The sequence below is a fragment of the Micromesistius poutassou genome, assembly GCF_964030765.1.
Source record: "Micromesistius poutassou genome assembly, chromosome: 21".
Lineage (NCBI taxonomy): Eukaryota > Metazoa > Chordata > Actinopteri > Gadiformes > Gadidae > Micromesistius > Micromesistius poutassou.
In genome coordinates this window covers 10,618,844-10,636,177 of record NC_140291.1, presented here as the reverse complement: position 1 = coordinate 10,636,177, position 17,334 = coordinate 10,618,844, and the positions used below count along the sequence as shown (strand labels likewise).

At 41.8% G+C, this 17,334-nt stretch overlaps 4 protein-coding genes across 4 annotated transcripts; 2 read left to right on the top strand and 2 right to left on the bottom strand.

The window, feature by feature from the left end:
- Positions 1-969: 969 nt before the first annotated feature.
- Positions 970-4,182, bottom strand: mrpl10 (mitochondrial ribosomal protein L10). The gene is given in 6 exon segments (XM_084485340.1): positions 970-1,565; positions 1,567-1,751; positions 2,168-2,312; positions 2,786-2,950; positions 3,413-3,585; positions 4,142-4,182. Coding segments are annotated over 6 exon segments (852 nt in total). The 5' UTR covers position 4,182; the 3' UTR covers positions 970-1,421.
- A 496-nt stretch (positions 4,183-4,678) lies between these two features.
- On the top strand, positions 4,679-7,077 carry pnpo (pyridoxamine 5'-phosphate oxidase; the record flags this gene model as incomplete). Its single annotated transcript, XM_084486055.1, has 7 exons — positions 4,679-4,837; positions 5,275-5,399; positions 5,489-5,588; positions 5,662-5,715; positions 5,842-5,970; positions 6,103-6,173; positions 6,386-7,077. The coding sequence occupies 7 exons, from the start codon at positions 4,679-4,681 to the stop codon at positions 6,549-6,551; spliced, it is 804 nt and encodes a 267-aa protein (XP_084342181.1). The 3' UTR covers positions 6,552-7,077.
- A 466-nt stretch (positions 7,078-7,543) lies between these two features.
- prr15lb (proline rich 15 like b) lies at positions 7,544-8,758 on the bottom strand. Its single transcript, XM_084485268.1, has one exon. It carries the CDS (start codon positions 8,707-8,709, stop codon positions 8,353-8,355), a length of 357 nt encoding a protein of 118 aa, XP_084341394.1. The 5' UTR covers positions 8,710-8,758; the 3' UTR covers positions 7,544-8,352.
- Positions 8,759-12,959: 4,201 nt separating this feature from the next.
- cdk5rap3 (CDK5 regulatory subunit associated protein 3) lies at positions 12,960-17,233 on the top strand. The gene is made up of 14 exons (XM_084485989.1): positions 12,960-13,091; positions 13,356-13,401; positions 13,502-13,633; positions 13,714-13,814; positions 14,180-14,228; positions 14,371-14,549; positions 14,671-14,807; positions 15,088-15,232; positions 15,440-15,547; positions 15,646-15,724; positions 15,856-15,944; positions 16,319-16,524; positions 16,735-16,906; positions 17,112-17,233. The coding sequence occupies exons 1-14, from the start codon at positions 13,086-13,088 to the stop codon at positions 17,175-17,177; spliced, it is 1,515 nt and encodes a 504-aa protein (XP_084342115.1). The 5' UTR covers positions 12,960-13,085; the 3' UTR covers positions 17,178-17,233.
- The last annotated feature ends 101 nt before the right edge of the window (positions 17,234-17,334 follow it).

Genomic DNA, 17,334 nt, shown 5'->3' with positions numbered 1-17,334 from the left:
GGTCCCATGACATGCCACCAGCTATGTGATTAACCATTACAAGCCGTTTTGGAAATCTGCCCCTTCTGACATCCTAAGGGGCAGAAAGTGGGCGTGTCCACCTAGATGTGTGCTGGATAGATCTGTCTATCAGCCTACCTAGTTGACCGTAGCAAACGTTGCTCATCTATCCGTCACACATCAAGGTGGACACGCACACCTGTGATGTCTTAACGGGCAGATTTCCAAAACGGCTTGTAATGTCTAATCACACCACACCTGGTGGCATGTCATGGGACCTTTAAGGACAATGAGAGTGATTTGTTCATTGTTAATTTTATCCATGCCAGCAAGTGGAGGAGAACCAAGCCACTTTTCTCTGTGTTTAAGCGGGACCTGGTTGCCAATCATTTGAGTTCCTTAAAACAAATGAAAAGTAAACATGCAAAAGCACTTCTTGCAGCTTATGAGAAAAATGTATTTGAAAACCCCTAGCAGTTTGTTTATCATTTATTACTTTATTTATTTTATTATATTTGTCTATTTTAATAATCTGTCCCATTTTTTTTTATATAATTTAAGTCATCCTTTTATTTTTTGTGCCTTGTATGTAAACGGAGAGGTGTCATTGTCATTTTGTGCCAACGATTTTGTAAATGAATGAATTTGCAATAAAAAAATAAAATAAAAAACGTGCCTGGATGGGTAGCTTTAGCGCCACCTCGTGGTGGTGACCAGTGTTCCGTGTGAACGACCAGGGTCAGTGGACAGCCCTCGGAATTGGCTACAAGCCCTGCTCCGAGAAGCTTATCCCTCTATCAGACATCCCATAATAATGAGTCATTAAACAGACTGAGCTCCACACATCCTATGGCATTATATACAAATGGCCGAAATGCTTAACCCTCTCTCGGGTGGGAACATCAAAATCAACTGCTTGCCTGACAGGGCTCGGCCCATCCACACACACACACCATGCCATAACATAATATGTGTGTCCAAAAACGTATCCCTGTCTCAGAAGCAGACATCATTGTAAAACTTATGGCTGGACTAGTTTAAGACCTTGCGATTCTTCTTTTGCTTACATTCATTAATATGTTAAACCACAAAAAGAGGCAAGGTCAACCCATTTTGTATTATTTGTAGTGCAACACTAAAACAGGTGTTTTTTTGCTCATGGTTTTAATTTCATTAAATAAAACACCACATGAGAATCAAACGAAAAAGATACATTTCAACAACATTTAAGAAGCCATAATGTTCATGAGGACGTGCACACCAATGTCTTCAGTGGGGTTGGAGTGCCACAAAACCACTCTAGACATTTTAAAGCTTGATAGAAGAAGTGTATTCTTCTCAACAAGTCCCTCTGTGAGTCTATAAAACCCTCAAAGAACGTCGGTGTGCGGATGACTTAAGACGCACCAGACCAAGTCCTGTCACAGTGAGCCTTCCATCTTGGACCAGATCATCTCCACAGCGTGGCGGAAGCCCACAGTCGTCCCATGGGCCGACGAGCCTCTAGGACTACGCCGCTGCTCCCTCTCCCTGCTGGGGGCGTGGCTCCTCGGCGGGCACCCCATGCTGGCTGACGTGCTGCTGGAGCAGTGCCGAAAGGCGGGCTGGGTGGTGCTGCAGCAGGGCGGCCGTGCGGGAGGACAGCAGGGTCAAGCCGCTGACCAGCTCCCCCTGCACAACACTAACCGAGGGCAGCTTGGAGTAGTGCTGCACGCCCTGCACGCTCAGCAGGGTGTTGTCGATGCAGGCGCCTGTTGGTCAGGGAGGAGGTGGAGGAAAGGATTAGCGGTGGAGATATCCCTCATGGATATCGTACCAACACTCGCATCACTTTTAATCCATAGCTGTAATACAGTATATGCCAATGAAATAATGTTTAGTGCCAAGTACAGCGAGCGTTTTTTTTTACCCAAAACATGCCTGTGTGAAATTCTGACTAGTCTACCACCAATGGTAACTTAGAAGTTTGCATATTTCAAGTAGAACATTTTGTTTGAATAAATGTTGCACAGAAGCCGACTTGATAGAAATACACAATGGTTTGTTTGGACATTTTGTTGCCCTGGAACTAAAGTCTGACTGATGATATGGGTCTTCATCCAAATTGTGCCAAATTCACACAATTAGATCCACCCACCCATCCACCCAGCAAGCCTGAGGTACCTACCCAGCAGAACCATCTGTGGGCTGCCCCTCAGAGTGGACAGCATCTCCTTCACCTTGCCCTGTTTACTGACAATCAGCACTGTTGACCCAATGAACAGAGGAGCCATGTTGCAGAACTCGCTGTCCTTCAGGAATGACCGCATAACCTGAAACATTGAGAATATCTCAGATCAAAATATGCACAACCAGCTCTGGAACTCTCCATGTGTGTCTTTGAACAGAGGTTTTAAAACGATGTAAACGGTTCGAAGATTAGCTATTAAATATTGTTGAGATGTCAGCCGTGTCACTTTGACATGGAGCCAAACAATCAAATGCGTCTATCTGGTATTTGTGCTTGTAGGAAATAATTATATATTTCTGTCAGGATTTGAAAGAAAGGAACCCGCATGAATCACACCCTGTTTTTTCAAAATCAGGGGGTACAAAATGACACAATCAACGAGTGAAAAGCAGCTCCCACTGTCAACGCGGCTTTCGGTTATCAGCCAGATTCTTTAAAAGAATGCCTTATTATATGTGCCTGGTATTGGTTGGCTATCTAGCACTTTCATTTGGGTGCTTCTCTCCAAGTAACCATCTGCAGAGGTGAACCTTGAGGCGGGTGGAAAGTCTCTACCTGATTTGGGAAGAACTTGACGGTGAGGTTGTGCTTGTGAAGCCGGTGCCTCAGGGTCAACATGTCCTCAGAGTTGCTGGCATTGTTCTGGACCACCGCAATCATCTTGCAGTCCTGGAAAACCTTCTTCACTTCCTTCTTCAAGAGCAACACCAGACCGCTTTCCTGATGGTAGGAGTGATTGGGAATTCAGATCATAAATCATGTAAAACCTTAAAAGTTTCAATCAAAGCCTATCTGGAAAGTAGTAAGTAAAGAACGTAAAGTAAGTAAGTAACTAAAGTAAGTAAACCGCACAGTACTCCTCTAGGTAAAATGTGAAAAAAAAAAAACCTAGTATTTGCATGTTCAGCACAGAACTATCAGTTCCACAGACTTAGCGGTAATTCTTTTAAAAAGTGTAACCATTGCTTGTTAATGACAGACCTAAATAAAGATAAATAGTACAGAGCTCTGAAGTAAAACAACCAAAAAACTTTATTTTGTTTGAGGCTGACAACTGTGACAACAATGTTGACACAAGGGATGTTGTGATTCGCAGCCATGGCAGAGACATTATAGACGGTATAGTCCAAATAGATAGTCCACGATATGATTAACCTCAGTCCAACTGGCTTGGTTACTCACCACTTCCACCTTTATGTTTTTGGATGGATAAGCGCCTGCTGCCAGCCGTTTAGGAGGAATGTATTCTGTAACGGCCATTAGCTTCTGTTTTATAATGTGCATGGGCCTCCGGTGGCGGGTCACTGATTTGGACATGTGCCGAACATGGACACACTGCGCCAGAGGCAGCCATCCTAGAGTTAAGAAACACAGGGTAGAGTAACAACAGGTTTACATTGGGATGAAAGCTAGTTTGTGGTTCTGCATCATGCGTGTTTGCATGATATTACACTAAAGCACCTTACAAAATATAGGCGGTAGTCAGCCCTAGCTGAATTATACTTTGAATAATTAGCGACCAAAGTTACCAAGAAACCAGAAGAGTCTGAAACTACAAGGGATAGAACACCATGATATTGCCAATGGTTTGGCCAGAATTTTTCAGCTTCCAAAAAAATTAATAACTTGCATTCAGGTCAAACCATAAACGGATGCATTTTGAGTGGCAATGAAACGATATATATATTATTTTACCAATATTGGAAGGATACGTTAATATGGGTTTATGATTACATTACGATCATGCCAGAATACAATTCTGAAGCTAAAAGTACTAGGACATTGGAGCAACGGAAAGGGTTTAAATCGTCTGACCAACATCATACAGCATATCAACAGAAGGGCGTTTCACACAAATACATTGAAGACAATTAATTACAGCCATTCAATGTTTTAATCTAACTGATTTACCTGATTTCGCTAATAGCTTTCCACACAAGGTCGCCGCCATGTTTTACGTAAAGCGTCATTCAAGACCGCGCAGCCGTCATCGATGTTTGTTTGTTGTTTTATTCATCGGTGTCTCATCGTTTTATACTTTCACAACGTTGACTGTAAACGATCTTTTCTTTCTTTGATTTCAGGCCTACTCTAGACCTGTACATATATATATATATTCTAAAAAGAATAATATAATATATAAAAAAGTATTTATATAAATTTATAAATTTATATTTATATAAATATTTATTATATATATATATAGATAGATAGATAGATTTATATATATATATATATATATATATATATATCTATATATATATATATATAGATATATATATATATATATATAGATATAGATAGATAGATATATCTCTATCTATATAGTTCTAAAAGCATATACATAATTGCAATTCCTACAAACCTCCACACAGTACGGTCGCGAGCACGTGACCGTTACGTGAACATCCGTTTAGGTTTCAGCGTGCACTGTGGTGTGACTGGAGAATGACGCGCATACTCAGTAGATCAGCATTGGGCAGAATATGCTTGTTTGGTAAGCATTTACAGCCCGCGAAAGTGTTTGGTCAAACGACATCTCGTCAGACTTTGTGTACAACCATGGATCTTAGTAACATGAGGAAAAAATACAAGGGAGACGAAGAAGTAAGTAGATGACTGCACACACCTGCACTCGTATGAGCTATTTCTTTTAATTTTGCACCAATGTCACCTCGAAGAATAAATTAAGTCTGTGCTGCAGAGTCTTGAACACTACATGTAGTGGGCTGAAATCTAACGTCACAATAGAAGGAGGGCAGATCTAACCTTCAAAGCTGAACGCCATGGCCATTTACTTCCTCGACCTATGTTAAATAGGCTGTGTGTGTGTGTGTGTGTGTGTGTGTGTGTGTGTGTGTGTGTGTGTGTGTGTGTGTGTGTGTGTGTGTGTGTGTGTGTGTGTGTGTGTGTGTGTGTGTGTGTGTGTGTGTGTGTGTGTGTGTGTGTGTGTGTGTGTGTGCGTGCGTGCGTGCGTGCGTGCGTGCGTGCGCGCGCGCGCATCCCTATGGATTTAATTAATTCTTTCATTTGTGCTTATTCAGTGCTTTGAGGAAAGTCAACTTGCCTACTTGGACCCCATTAAACAGTTTGGGGACTGGTTTGACAAAGCCACAAGGTGCCCAGAGATTGGAGAGGCAAATGCGATGTGCATCGCTACTGCAACAAAGTCAGTGACTAACCCAAGAACAACTTTCATAACGTCTTATCTTTGTGTGTCTTCAGGAATCTGACCTGAAGCATTGTTTGTCTCTGCAGAGATGGACTTCCATCAGCTCGCATGGTGCTGCTGAAAGGCTTCAGCGACGAGGGCTTCCGCTTCTTCTCCAACTACGAGAGTCGGAAAGGCGGAGAATTGGTAAGCTTTTTTTTATAATTTGGGAAGATAATTCCCTCCTCAAACGATATTTAATCTGTCTGATTGTCTGCAGGAAAGCAACCCGCATGCCTGCCTGGTCTTCTACTGGGAGCCACTCAACCGACAGGTATCTTAACTTCTCACACTCCTTAATCGACTTTGACCAGTCCCAATGATGTAATGTATCAATGAACTATAGTAGATATTATTGAAACCCTTGGCTGATTTTTTTTTTCTCACTCTCACTGGCCAGATTCGTATCGAGGGCGAGGTAGAGCGTATCCCGTTCCAGAGCTCGTGTGACTACTTCCACTCCCGACCCAAGAGCAGCCAGATCGGAGCGGTCGTGAGCAGGCAGAGCACCCCGGTCCCCAACAGAGACGTACGTGCGAGCCCTGACTCTGCATTCATCTCCCCGGTGTCTAAAACCCTGGAATGACTGAGTAGGATAGCCTGAAATGTGGTTGTATGTTGTTGGGTTTAGAGGAAAACCTGTGTTTATTTTGTCTTGCAGTTCCTAAGACAGAAGAATGCTGAACTAGAAGAAAGGTATAAAGACACAGAGGTGCCAATGCCAGATTATTGGTAAGTTTCCCTCCCTAATTAATATACATTTACAAAAAGTACATTTATCATTATATTGTCAGTTATTCAACCAAATCTGAGACTCTAATCAAAATCTGTACATGTTGAGGTTTCTTTCCATATGTTTATGTTTTTAATCTCCTTTTTTTTCCCTAATTTTATCTCTGTTGACATTCACCTACACTGTTCCTGTTGCTGTGTTTCCCTGACAGGGGCGGCTACATGGTGAAGCCCAGGATGATTGAGTTCTGGCAGGGTCAGACCAACAGGCTCCATGACCGCATCGTCTTCACCAAGCCCCAGAACGGAGAGGCCTCCGTGGAGGGCTTTCAGCACCAGGCAGAGGGAGGCTGGGTGTACCAGCGGCTGTCCCCCTGAGGGGAGACACTCTGCATGGGGAAGCGACCGGGGAGAGAGCCCCTGGGACCTCTGGTTCTACTCATACCGTTGGTTAAAACAGATCCTCAGTTGACTTGAGTCGAAATACGGATTCATTTGAGTAGCCTGTTAGCATCATCGTGTGTTATCGGTAACTTGAGGTCAGCATTCTGTAAGAAGATAGGTATTTGTTTTAAACTGTGATACAAAGGTCCCGCTAATTGTCCTAACGCATTTGAGGGAATGTCTTCATATGATTGTGCCCCTTTGAATGACTCAGCAGAGCAAAGTCTGATAATAAGTCACATAGTAACCGTAAGCAATGACACTACCTCTGTAAAGGATTTACTTCTTTGGTATCAAAAGTAGATGTTCGTAACTGTACAATTTGTCTTTAAATGTTGCTGTATTAGAAGCTCTTGAAAGCGCTGTTAATGTCAATTGTGCCAAGTTTGTTTTCATGTATGCTACAAATGTAGTGTTATTTGAGAATAAGATGAGATTGACTCAAATGTTTACTTTTTGAATAAAAAAATGTATTTACCAGAAAAATTGTGTTCTTGGCCAGCAGATGTCAGCAGTGTGATAATTCATGTGAAACCTTTTCCAAGCAAAGGTACAAAAGTAATTGGGAATACTTTGTTTGAATATATACATTAGAACTGTTACCATAATAATAATAATAGCATACTTATCTATAACCATGTTGAATTCTATTTACTAATTATCATCAGCTGTAATTTGTAAAACCTGGATTACTGGAAACCAATTATCTATCCAATATTGATCTCCGGTTACCATCGCCATGGCAACACAACCTGCCACACAACAAACATCTCGGATACAGTAATCAGCCATGATACTGGAATCATTCACACGCTGAGCCCCTTTACACCATGCGACACAGAAGGTTGCAATTTTACATCACTCCAATCCTTGAGTGATGCTACATTAATCTAAATGGCAAATTCATACCACATCTTAATCAAGCGTTTTTAGAATATAGACATTTTATTAGATCTGATGATACCAGTAGAATATGTACAGTATATTTATTTTTCAAAAATGTTGTTACAAATTTGGTTTGGTTTTCCCCAATGTCCACCTTTGATGGACATTAATTAAATAACAATTGATATATATATTATAAATTAATAAAGTACATCTTATCTTAAATCTATATATTATTGAATCATATTTTTTTCAAATCATACAAAGGTACAAAGATAATTTCATTACATAAAAAAAAAAAATGTTGCCACCTAAATGTCTCGAGGGACGTTCATTTCAACATATCACGTGCAGTACACCTCAATAAACCTTTGAATAGGAAAACCATCTGTTTTACAGCACACCACTTTCATTCTCTCTGCTGAGCGTCTTTATGCTTGTGAGTGCTGGTCACTTGTTTGCAGAGGTGTGGGTGGGACTCCAGCCGCTGCACTCCCTGCAGGGTGTGGTGCAGAAACAGTGTGTGTTCTGGGTATTCATGGCCCCCAGGTTCCTCTGGCTTTGTGCTCGTCAACTAGTCAGCCATCTCTCTCTGTGATCCTTCTTTTCTTTTATGACCAGGGACATTGTAGATATGTCAAGTGTGCAACACGCACATATGCATGCCTCATGCATGTCTCCATATTGGTGTTTGTCTGCCCATGTGTGTGTGTGTGTGTGTGTGTGTGTGTGTGTGTGTGTCTGCCTCTGTGTGTGCATGTTTGTGTCTCTGCCTCTGTGTTTGTGTCTCTGCCTGTGTGTGTGTGTGTGTGTGTGTGTGTGTGTGTGTGTGTGAGTGTGGGCAGGAGCACTACTTCTCAGTGTGTTTGATGTTCTTCTGGTTCTCACTGCCCAGGCTGTGCTCAGGGAAAAGGTTTGGGTTCTCTGCCAGCGTGGAGCGAACCTTCTTCTTCTCCTTGAAGCGGCCCGAGTGGGACACCTTGACGTGGCGCCCCTTGGTGGCCGACTTGTCCACGATCTTCTCCAGCCGGGCGCTGAGCTGGCTGTCCATGGGCTCCGTGGAGCCAGCGGCCAGCCCACTCCCGGGGCTCTGCTCGCTCTTCTTCCCCGTGTTGCTGTCATGCTCGGTGGGGATCTCGTACAGAACCTTGGCCTCCGACTTCTTCTTGCGCGTGAAGGTCAGCTTCCACCAGCTGGGGTCGGCCATGGCACCGGGACCAGGGGGCCGATGGGACCGGGCTCTGTGGGGCCGATGGGACGGGCTCTGGGGGGCGAAGGGATCAGGCTCTGGGGGGGGGGGGATGGGACTGGTCTCTGGGGGCGATGGGACCGGGCTCTGAGGGGGCGATTGCTGGACATGGAGAGAGAGAGAGAGAGAGAGACCCAAGAGAGAGAGAGAGATTTATTAAAGAGAGATTATGATTCAGACATTAAGGTCATATGTTCAGATACCTTCAAACTATAATAATTAGATCAAGTGTCATACCCTTTTCATATACCAGTATGTTGAAAAGCATTATTAGATATACTCATATCATATTACTTTTGTACTCTCGAATGTGAATACATAATTAATATGACATTGAGATCTCATTGGACATAAAAGGAGAGTCAGGTAGTCAGGCCGACGGCCAGCTGAAGGGTTCTGGGTTTGAACCCCAAAGCCTGCAGTCTACTAGTCTGTGAGATTCCTTGAGCAAGATGCCTAACTCCTAACTGCTCTTCAACCATTTTGGCTGAAAACATCTGCTAAATAGAATAGATCAAACCATATTTGATGCATCATTAATAGCACACTATATTTTACGCATAAAACAACTTCAAATAATCAAGCAACTGTAAAATATAGTATGTATTATTAATAGTTTCTTCCTCTTGTGATGGAAATAGCAATGTCTAATAGCAATTGTACAATTCTTTCAGAGAGGGCTAGTGGCAGGGCAGTTAGCCCCAAGACACCTACAGTAATGGCCAACTATACTCTCCTCTGTATCCCTGCGCCCCATATCAGTGATTAGGAAGCGCAACTTAAGGGAGGAGGGACACCTGACCCCCTGCAGGGAGATGATAAATTAATGAGCGTTGGGAGAGTATCTCCTGTCTCCCCTATGTGATCTGATACGAGCTCGGCCGATCAGCCTGACGAGTCGCCAACCTGTTGCCCGGAGAGGCCTGGTCCAACACACACCCACACAATGCCTGATGTCGTGACAGCAGAGACGGCCGTGTGGTAACAGGAATCAACAGCTACTCTGCTGCGTTTGGGATCATCTGTCTGAGTCACTTTGAAACAAGCGCAAGCTTTATGGATGTAGATGCACACAGAGCGAATGGGTGGAGGTTAAAGTCCTTGTCCAGCATGGCATTTTGTATTGTCAGTGTACTGTAGATGTGTGTTGCTCAAGATGTTTTTGCTCACGATCATTTCCTTGTGGCACTGTAATTCCACATTTTATTATGATGACCATTACATAGGTCATAGGATACAGATGTTATGAGATAAAAAGGTTTGAATAATGTGTGTACAGGAACAAAGAAGATAGGAGGAATTTTTATGAGACTACATATAAGCAATTTATCAAGAGTTTACAACAATAAGCAATATATTTATACCGCTCATGCCTTAGATACATCAAGCAATATTGATGTTGCTTGGATTGGGGCTGCCTTTTGCATGGCAGTGGTATCATGGGAATATGCAATGCAAATACACATGACCTTTTATAGAAACACTTATCAGGGTTATCTGACTTGGAGCTCCCAGCCATTGGTGCACAGTTTTTGCATATGGCATGGCAAACAACTGATAAAATATTTTCAGGACTGTGTTGATTGGATTCTGATCACAGCCATGTTCATTAACAATGGACAAATATACAAGTAATTCCTGTCTTCTCTTATTATTTTAGATTATAAATACATCACTAATATTTTTTGTACTTTGCTGTGTACCGACCCTAGGAACCTTTTTTTAACAGTGTTCCTCGCCCCAGTGTATGCTGTTTTGTCTTTTCCTTGTTGTGTTTTAGCTTCACTTCACTTTCATACAGGATTTATCCAAAAAGTCTTGCTTCTGGCCCATGCTCCACTCCGGGGCCCGTGGAAAACACCCCCACTGTGTTTAACTTGGACGTGACCTTTGAGACAAACAGTGGTGTTGACATAAATGAGGCCCTCCATAGTTCTTCTTAATAAGTTACTATGTGTTCTTTTATGTGTTTGCCCAGTAACTCTTACATAGCCTCAAAGATCGTGTCTGGGAAAAAGAAATGGCTAACCGTGAGCACGGCCCCTCCGTTGTACGACGGTTCAGGCTGGAACAAGGAGGGTCCAAGGGCACCTAGCCATGTGCGTTCCCCGTTACCGAGCTACCTTTATTAGTCTCTCAGGTTTCGTCATGGTGGGGCCAGGCCTACCAGAACTGCTTTGGTGTTAGCATGGTCCACCAGCTGGTCAATGGTCATATAGGTGTCCCATATAGTGTTTTCTGACTATTGAATATTACCCAACTCAAGTCTGTAAAAGTAATAATAATAATAATATCATGAAGTTGCTAGCTTCATTTTCTCAAATATGTTGGCCATCATACCTATTTGAGTGATTATCGTAAGTTTGTACGATATTTTTTTATATCACTTGAAGGCCAGACTCAGTCTCACAAGAATCTAATTTGAAACGCATGTTTGAACAATTTAACAAAAATCCCACTCTTCCAGACTGTCTACATACTGTATCATATTTATCACATGTCTATCAAGGGCACATTATTTGTGTCCATTGTTTGAGCAGACGAAGGTCATGTGTGTGAATGTGTACATTGTAATATTTTGCTGCTCCAAAACCGTGCTTGGTCTTTACAGAACACTGTATAATAATACACATGTATATATTTGGAATTGTTCAGCATGACCCACAGATCACACAACAGTTTATATTGAGGATGAATGTAATTCAGTGTAATATATAGTGCATCATCTTTTAGGGTTAAATCAGATCTGTTTCTCACCTGGGTGATGATGAGCTGGCGTAGATATAGCCAAAGACGATGCGATCAGACATAAAACTTGCCCACCATGTTGAGAAGTAATTCAACTCCTATTATACAACCTCTACTATACTCTTCTTTCAGTCTTGTTAAGAAGTTGTCCCTTTATTTCTGAGTTTCAAGTGATCGGCCAGAGGTCCATTATCTCTTTCATTGGATATTTTTTTTGTCCTCATTGAGTTTCACTCTACTCTCATTGTCCCTTCTGTGGCCACAGCCTCACTACAGCACACACCCTACTCAAACACACACCTAGAGCCCGCCCAGCGCAGGCCATGTGATGAGAGGAGCCCAGCTCTATTCAGGTTCCCAGGTCCCCACACAATCCAGGCCTCCTGACCAAGACACACAGCTCTCTAAATTAAATACTATTAGACTAACATTATCAGCTTTGAGTGGTGTTGTGTGTGTGTGTGTGTGTGTGTGTGTGTGTGTGTGTGTGTGTGTGTGTGTGTGTGTGTGTGTGTGTGTGTGTGTGTGTGTGGGGGGGGGGGTGCGTGTATGTGTGTGTGTGTGTGTGTGTGTGTGTGTGTGTGTGTGTGTGTGTGTGTGTGTGTGTGTGTGTGTGTGTGTGTGTGTGTGTATAAATACAACTCGTATTTATTTTTAATAGCAATATGATAAATCTCATGAAGAAAGAGCAGAGGCACAAACTGAAAGGTCATCAGAATGGGAGAAAGTGATCCTCATATTTTGCATGGGGTGGTTAAATCTCCGAGGCTGAGTGGCTACCTTATTTGCAAGTTTAGGTAACAATCAAATCAGCTTAAATTGGGACACGTTTGAAGTGAAGGCATACCAGTATTTCAATTTATTTTAACATTTGGAAACAGATGAAACAGACTAAAACTTGGAACTCCACATGCATTCCTCCATGGCTGAATGCCTCTGGGATTTAAAAAAAAGTGAATAATGGAGAAACGCCAGAAATTCATATTGAGGACTTGAACTGTGACTAGATGTGTATTTGACGAAGAAACATCTTTGAAGAACAAACAAATTAAATGTGTGTTGTTTATTGTAATAATAATAATAATGAAACAAAAAAATTAACATTTCTGTTCAAATAATAAAAAACTAAAATAACTTGGCATTAAGGCATGGCATATTAAAAATAATAATAATAACAACAATTATTATTATTATCATCATAACAACGATGATGATAGTAAGACAACAAAATAATAATATTATCATTATTATTATTTTTATTATTATAATCTTTGATATTGTGATAAGTACATTAACTTTAACATAATAAATACTGCCGTCTAGCGGGAAGGTATCGTTGAAACACAGTCAAACAGGAACTAGTAGCGACCAATGAGACAAGACTGTCAGCATCGTAACGTATCATTGGATACTCAATGGTAAGAGGGTAACACCCCTTGCTCCTATTGGATTCTGTTCGTCTAACGTGTCAAATCGTGTAAATAGTGTGAAGCTTAAACCAGCTGTGGAGAATATACATATATACCAGTGAAACCATATAAATATGTACCCGTAGAAAATTGGAATTACCTACAACTTAAGAAAATATGGAGGTAAATGGAAACCTATTAATTTTTATTGTATTTTATTGTAAGATCTTCTAGTGTGGATACTTGCCAAGTAGCCTGATAGCTAACTGTCACAATTACAGAAATGATAAAGTTTGATCCAAGTTTATTCTGCGTTATTAAAAATAGTTAATAATAGCTTAAAAGGACGAGTTGTCCAAAGCTGTTTGGATGCGCTGATGGGTTGATCCTCGTCATGTTTTATTACTTTTCCTGTAACGTTCATTACTTATCTTCCACCCCCCACAGAATATACAAAATATTCCTATCGACATACAAACCAGCAAGCTTGTGGGTGAGACTACACAACATTTAGTGTAACATGACACAAACCCATATCTCACAATACTTTTTGTATGTGATAATAATGGGTAATTCTCATGCCCTGTTCACAGACTGGCTAGTCGATCGACGACATTGCAATCTGAAATGGCAAAGTTTAGTCATGGAGATTCGAAAGAAGATCAACACTGCCATCCAAGACATGCCAGAAAATGAAGAAATAAAGCATCTACTTGCTGGCTCCTGTGGGTTTTTATTTGTATCCCTTTTTTGATCAATGCAATCAATCAATGCAGATGTCTAATTTTGCTATTTTCATTACTAGACATCCACTACTTCCACTGCGTGAGGATTGTGGAGATACTGAAGGGAACAGAGGCTTCCTCCAAGAACATCTTTGGCAGATATTCTTCTCAAAGGATGAAGGTGAGGGGAATTCTCATTTCTGTTGAGCAAAACATTGACACACCTAGTAACTTTGTAGGTTGAAACACAGTGTAACATGCTGGGTAAGCCAAGGACATCCATGTGGATCTTGTGCATATTGTCAGAGATCTGTTACAAATCCCGAATTCTGAAAACCATATGGTTTGCAATCTACCTCAATGTTTTGAATGGGAGCAATATGTGATCCAATAACATCATATTATGGCTTGTCGGAACACATATCCATCTCCAACACAAGTGCATCTTTCTGTGAATGTGCCATGAGTGTTTCTAAGATTAACATATCAGGTGAACTGTGGATATTTCTGGATTCATTTTTAATCCTAAATATTCTATTCTTTCAGGACTGGCAGGAAATCCTGTCCCTTTACGAGAAAGATAATGCCTACTTGGGTAAGGAACAAACTAGATAGACACATTTAGCTTATTACTACCCGCATCCAGGGCTGCTTCAACGTAAACCATCCATAGAACATGAGCTTTGTGTTGTTTGTGAACCTACATTAACTGTTCCTCCCTTCTGCGTGTGTGTTAGCGGAAGTGGCCAGTCTGCTGAGCCGTAGTGTTAGCTATGAGGGCCCGGCTCTGAGGAAGCAGGTGGCCAAGGCCCAGCAGCAGCAGCAGGACCTCAGCCGGCGGGAGGTCGAGTGCCAGAGCTCCTCGGCCGATCTGCGGGAACGCTACTATGCAGCGTGCAAACAGTACGGCATCATGGTAAGCCGAGGCAAGCGTCTCCTCATGGCACGCGCGCCGTTACGGTTTTACTTTCCGTATTTGTGGTTTTCTGTGCTGATGGTGAATGGCACTGACGGGCTGGATTGGTACTCTCTGCCAGGGAGAGAATGTGGCTCGGGAGCTTCAAGCTCTGGTCAAAGACCTCCCTACAGTCCTGGAAGAAACAGGGAGAGATGCTTCCAGGCTGGAAGAGCATATCCAACTCTATACTGTTTTCACAAACTTTGTCTCAGATTGGTGAGTATGTGGTTATTTTCCAATGGTACAAAAGAGATGTTATCAACTCTTTCCCTGGCAGGAGTAAATCAGTGAGGTAATCCCCACTTCATTAGTACTGGGAATGGAAGCTGGACATGAAGAGCTACTGTGGACTTGTATTTTTAGTTACACAACAGATCATAACTGAAAATGATTTGATTCTTTTGACAAAAATCCACAAATAAGAAAGAAAAATTTGAAATGCTTTCCTTTTTTACATAAATGTGTGTCCCTTGTTTTCCAATCTGCTCATTCTCAGGTCTGAGCCAGTCCTGCCTTTACTTACGTTTGCCCAGAAGAAAGGTAATACAACATTCTATGAGTGGAGGACTGGCCACGCTCCTGTGGTCGTGGATAAGCCTGTGATGGATGAGGCCCCTGCTGATACGGTCACAGAGGGAACGGTGAGTCAGAGGCCTCACAGTTTTGTTTGTTAATAAAAAAAAACATTATGCAGATGGAAGGGTGTGGCTTCCTAAGTAATGGCAGAATGTAGCCTAGTGTAAAACTGCAAGTAAATAACAAAACTGATCTAGACAAACATTAACCAACCTTTAACATGTGCTGCATGGTTTTTAAATGATCTCTATGACCATTATGACTCAAAATAGATTGACTGGGGTGACTTTGGCGGTGGAACGGAAACTCAGGAAGTGAATTTCGGTATCACGGCTGAGGATGGAGTGGACTGGGGAATTAGTTTGGACTCTGACTCAAAGGTACGAAAACTGTTCTTTCAATGAAAAAGAAGTATATTTCAAGAAAACTCTGTTCAGTGAGATAATGAAATATTATGTAATCTCTTCACTTTATTTAGGAAGATGAAGGTGGCATTGACTGGGGCGAAAGTGGAGAAGCTCCAATTGAAATTGAAGTTTTAGATGGCGGAACAGACTGTGAGTACTTTTTTGTTTCGTATTTTAAGGTAAATTGAAATATGTGTACTTAACATTCAATTAATTCTATGTAATGCAAACAAAACTTTACTTGGTATGATAGTTGGGGCTCTTTTTGTGTTCTTACCTAGGTCCAGAGGGGGTGGCAAGAGGAGAGGATGCCCTCACCATCCTGGAGAACCCTCAGTCACGGAACCAGTTCATTGATGAACTGATGGAGGTCAACATCAGTGTTTTCGTGAATATAGCTTACACACGTATTTACATAGTGTGTAAGCTTTCACTTTGGGGGAAAAGTCATTAAATTGCCATAACATATTGTATATCGTACTGTTGCACAATTGATACTGAATTTAACAATGCCGTTGAGAATCCTGTTATAAAGAACACATTCGGTATTCAATAGAATACTGAATACATAGTCCACCAGTTTCAACAGTTGTGAATGTATGATGGTTGTCTTGATGTACTTGTACTTCATTTCACACTTTCACACATGCATATCCAGATGATGACCAAGAGTGCATGTGTGTGTGTGTGTGTGTGTGTGTGTTGCATGTGTGTGTGTGTGTGTGTTGCATGTGTTTACCCCAGCTGGAGACATTCCTGGCGCAGAGGCTGAGCGAGATGGGCGAGAACGCCGACGTGGTCGCCATGAGCCAGTTCCAGCTGGCCCCCTCCATCATCCAAGGCCAGACCCGGGACCACATCCAGGACCTGCAGGCGGTGGTGTCCGACCTTCTGAGGCGGCTGACGTCCCTCAGGATGCAGCACCTCTTTATGATTCTTGCGTCACCCAGGTCCGCTCCTTCAATGTCCTACCATTCGTTTTTTTGATAGATGGATAGCAACACTCAACAACAAACAAGTAATGTCTTGTCTGTTATTCAATGAATACGAAGAAGGGAGGCACCTATATTATTACAATGTCAAAAGAACAACCTCTTTTTATGCTGTTTTTCCAAGGTGTAACTCTGTGTATTCAGTGGGATTCTGCGTTTTTTATCCAGGTATGTTGAGCGTGTGTCCGAGACACTGAGGCAGAAGCTGAAGCAGGCGGACATTTTGGTTCTGAAACGCGCCACGATGGCGGACAATAGGCAGAAAGCTCTAGAAGAACAGGCCAAGCTGGAACCCCGTATCGACCTGCTTGCAAAAACCACCCGTGAGCTTCAGAAACTGGTAAATGACCTTTATAGTTTCTTTCTTAATTTATCTTAATCTGGTTCATTAGCTATCACTTTAAGTGATAATAACACTTTTTTCATTTGAACATAATGAATTACAATTTTTTTATATATACTTTACATACATGTAACCTAAACGTGTTTATTCCTTAACATTTGCTTTCCTCATATTAACCATGTTTTGTTCAATCTTTTTTCAGATTGAAGCAGACATTTCAAAGCGATACAACAACAGACCGGTAAACCTGATGGGGGTGAATGTGTAGTTTGCAGATGTCTCACTGTCATGTCGTTTGGGAAATAAATGTTTTATTTGACGTGTCATCTTCAAGTCTTTTGTTAATTTGGTGTGGTTTCATTTTTTTTTTTTTCATATCACGTGATGGTGGAAAATGGTGTGCAGATGTCACAACTTGCATTGAT

Excerpts from the sequence above, each read along its gene's own strand:
- prr15lb (XM_084485268.1), bottom strand. The coding sequence starts at position 8,709 with ATGGCCGACCCCAGCTGGTGGAAGCTGACCTTCACGCGCAAGAAGAAG.
- cdk5rap3 (XM_084485989.1), top strand. Across the intron at positions 13,402-13,501 it reads ACAAACCAGCAAGCTTGTGG|ACTGGCTAGTCGATCGACGA; the intron begins GTGAGACTACAC and ends CCCTGTTCACAG. Across the intron at positions 13,634-13,713 it reads GCATCTACTTGCTGGCTCCT|ACATCCACTACTTCCACTGC; the intron begins GTGGGTTTTTAT and ends TTTCATTACTAG.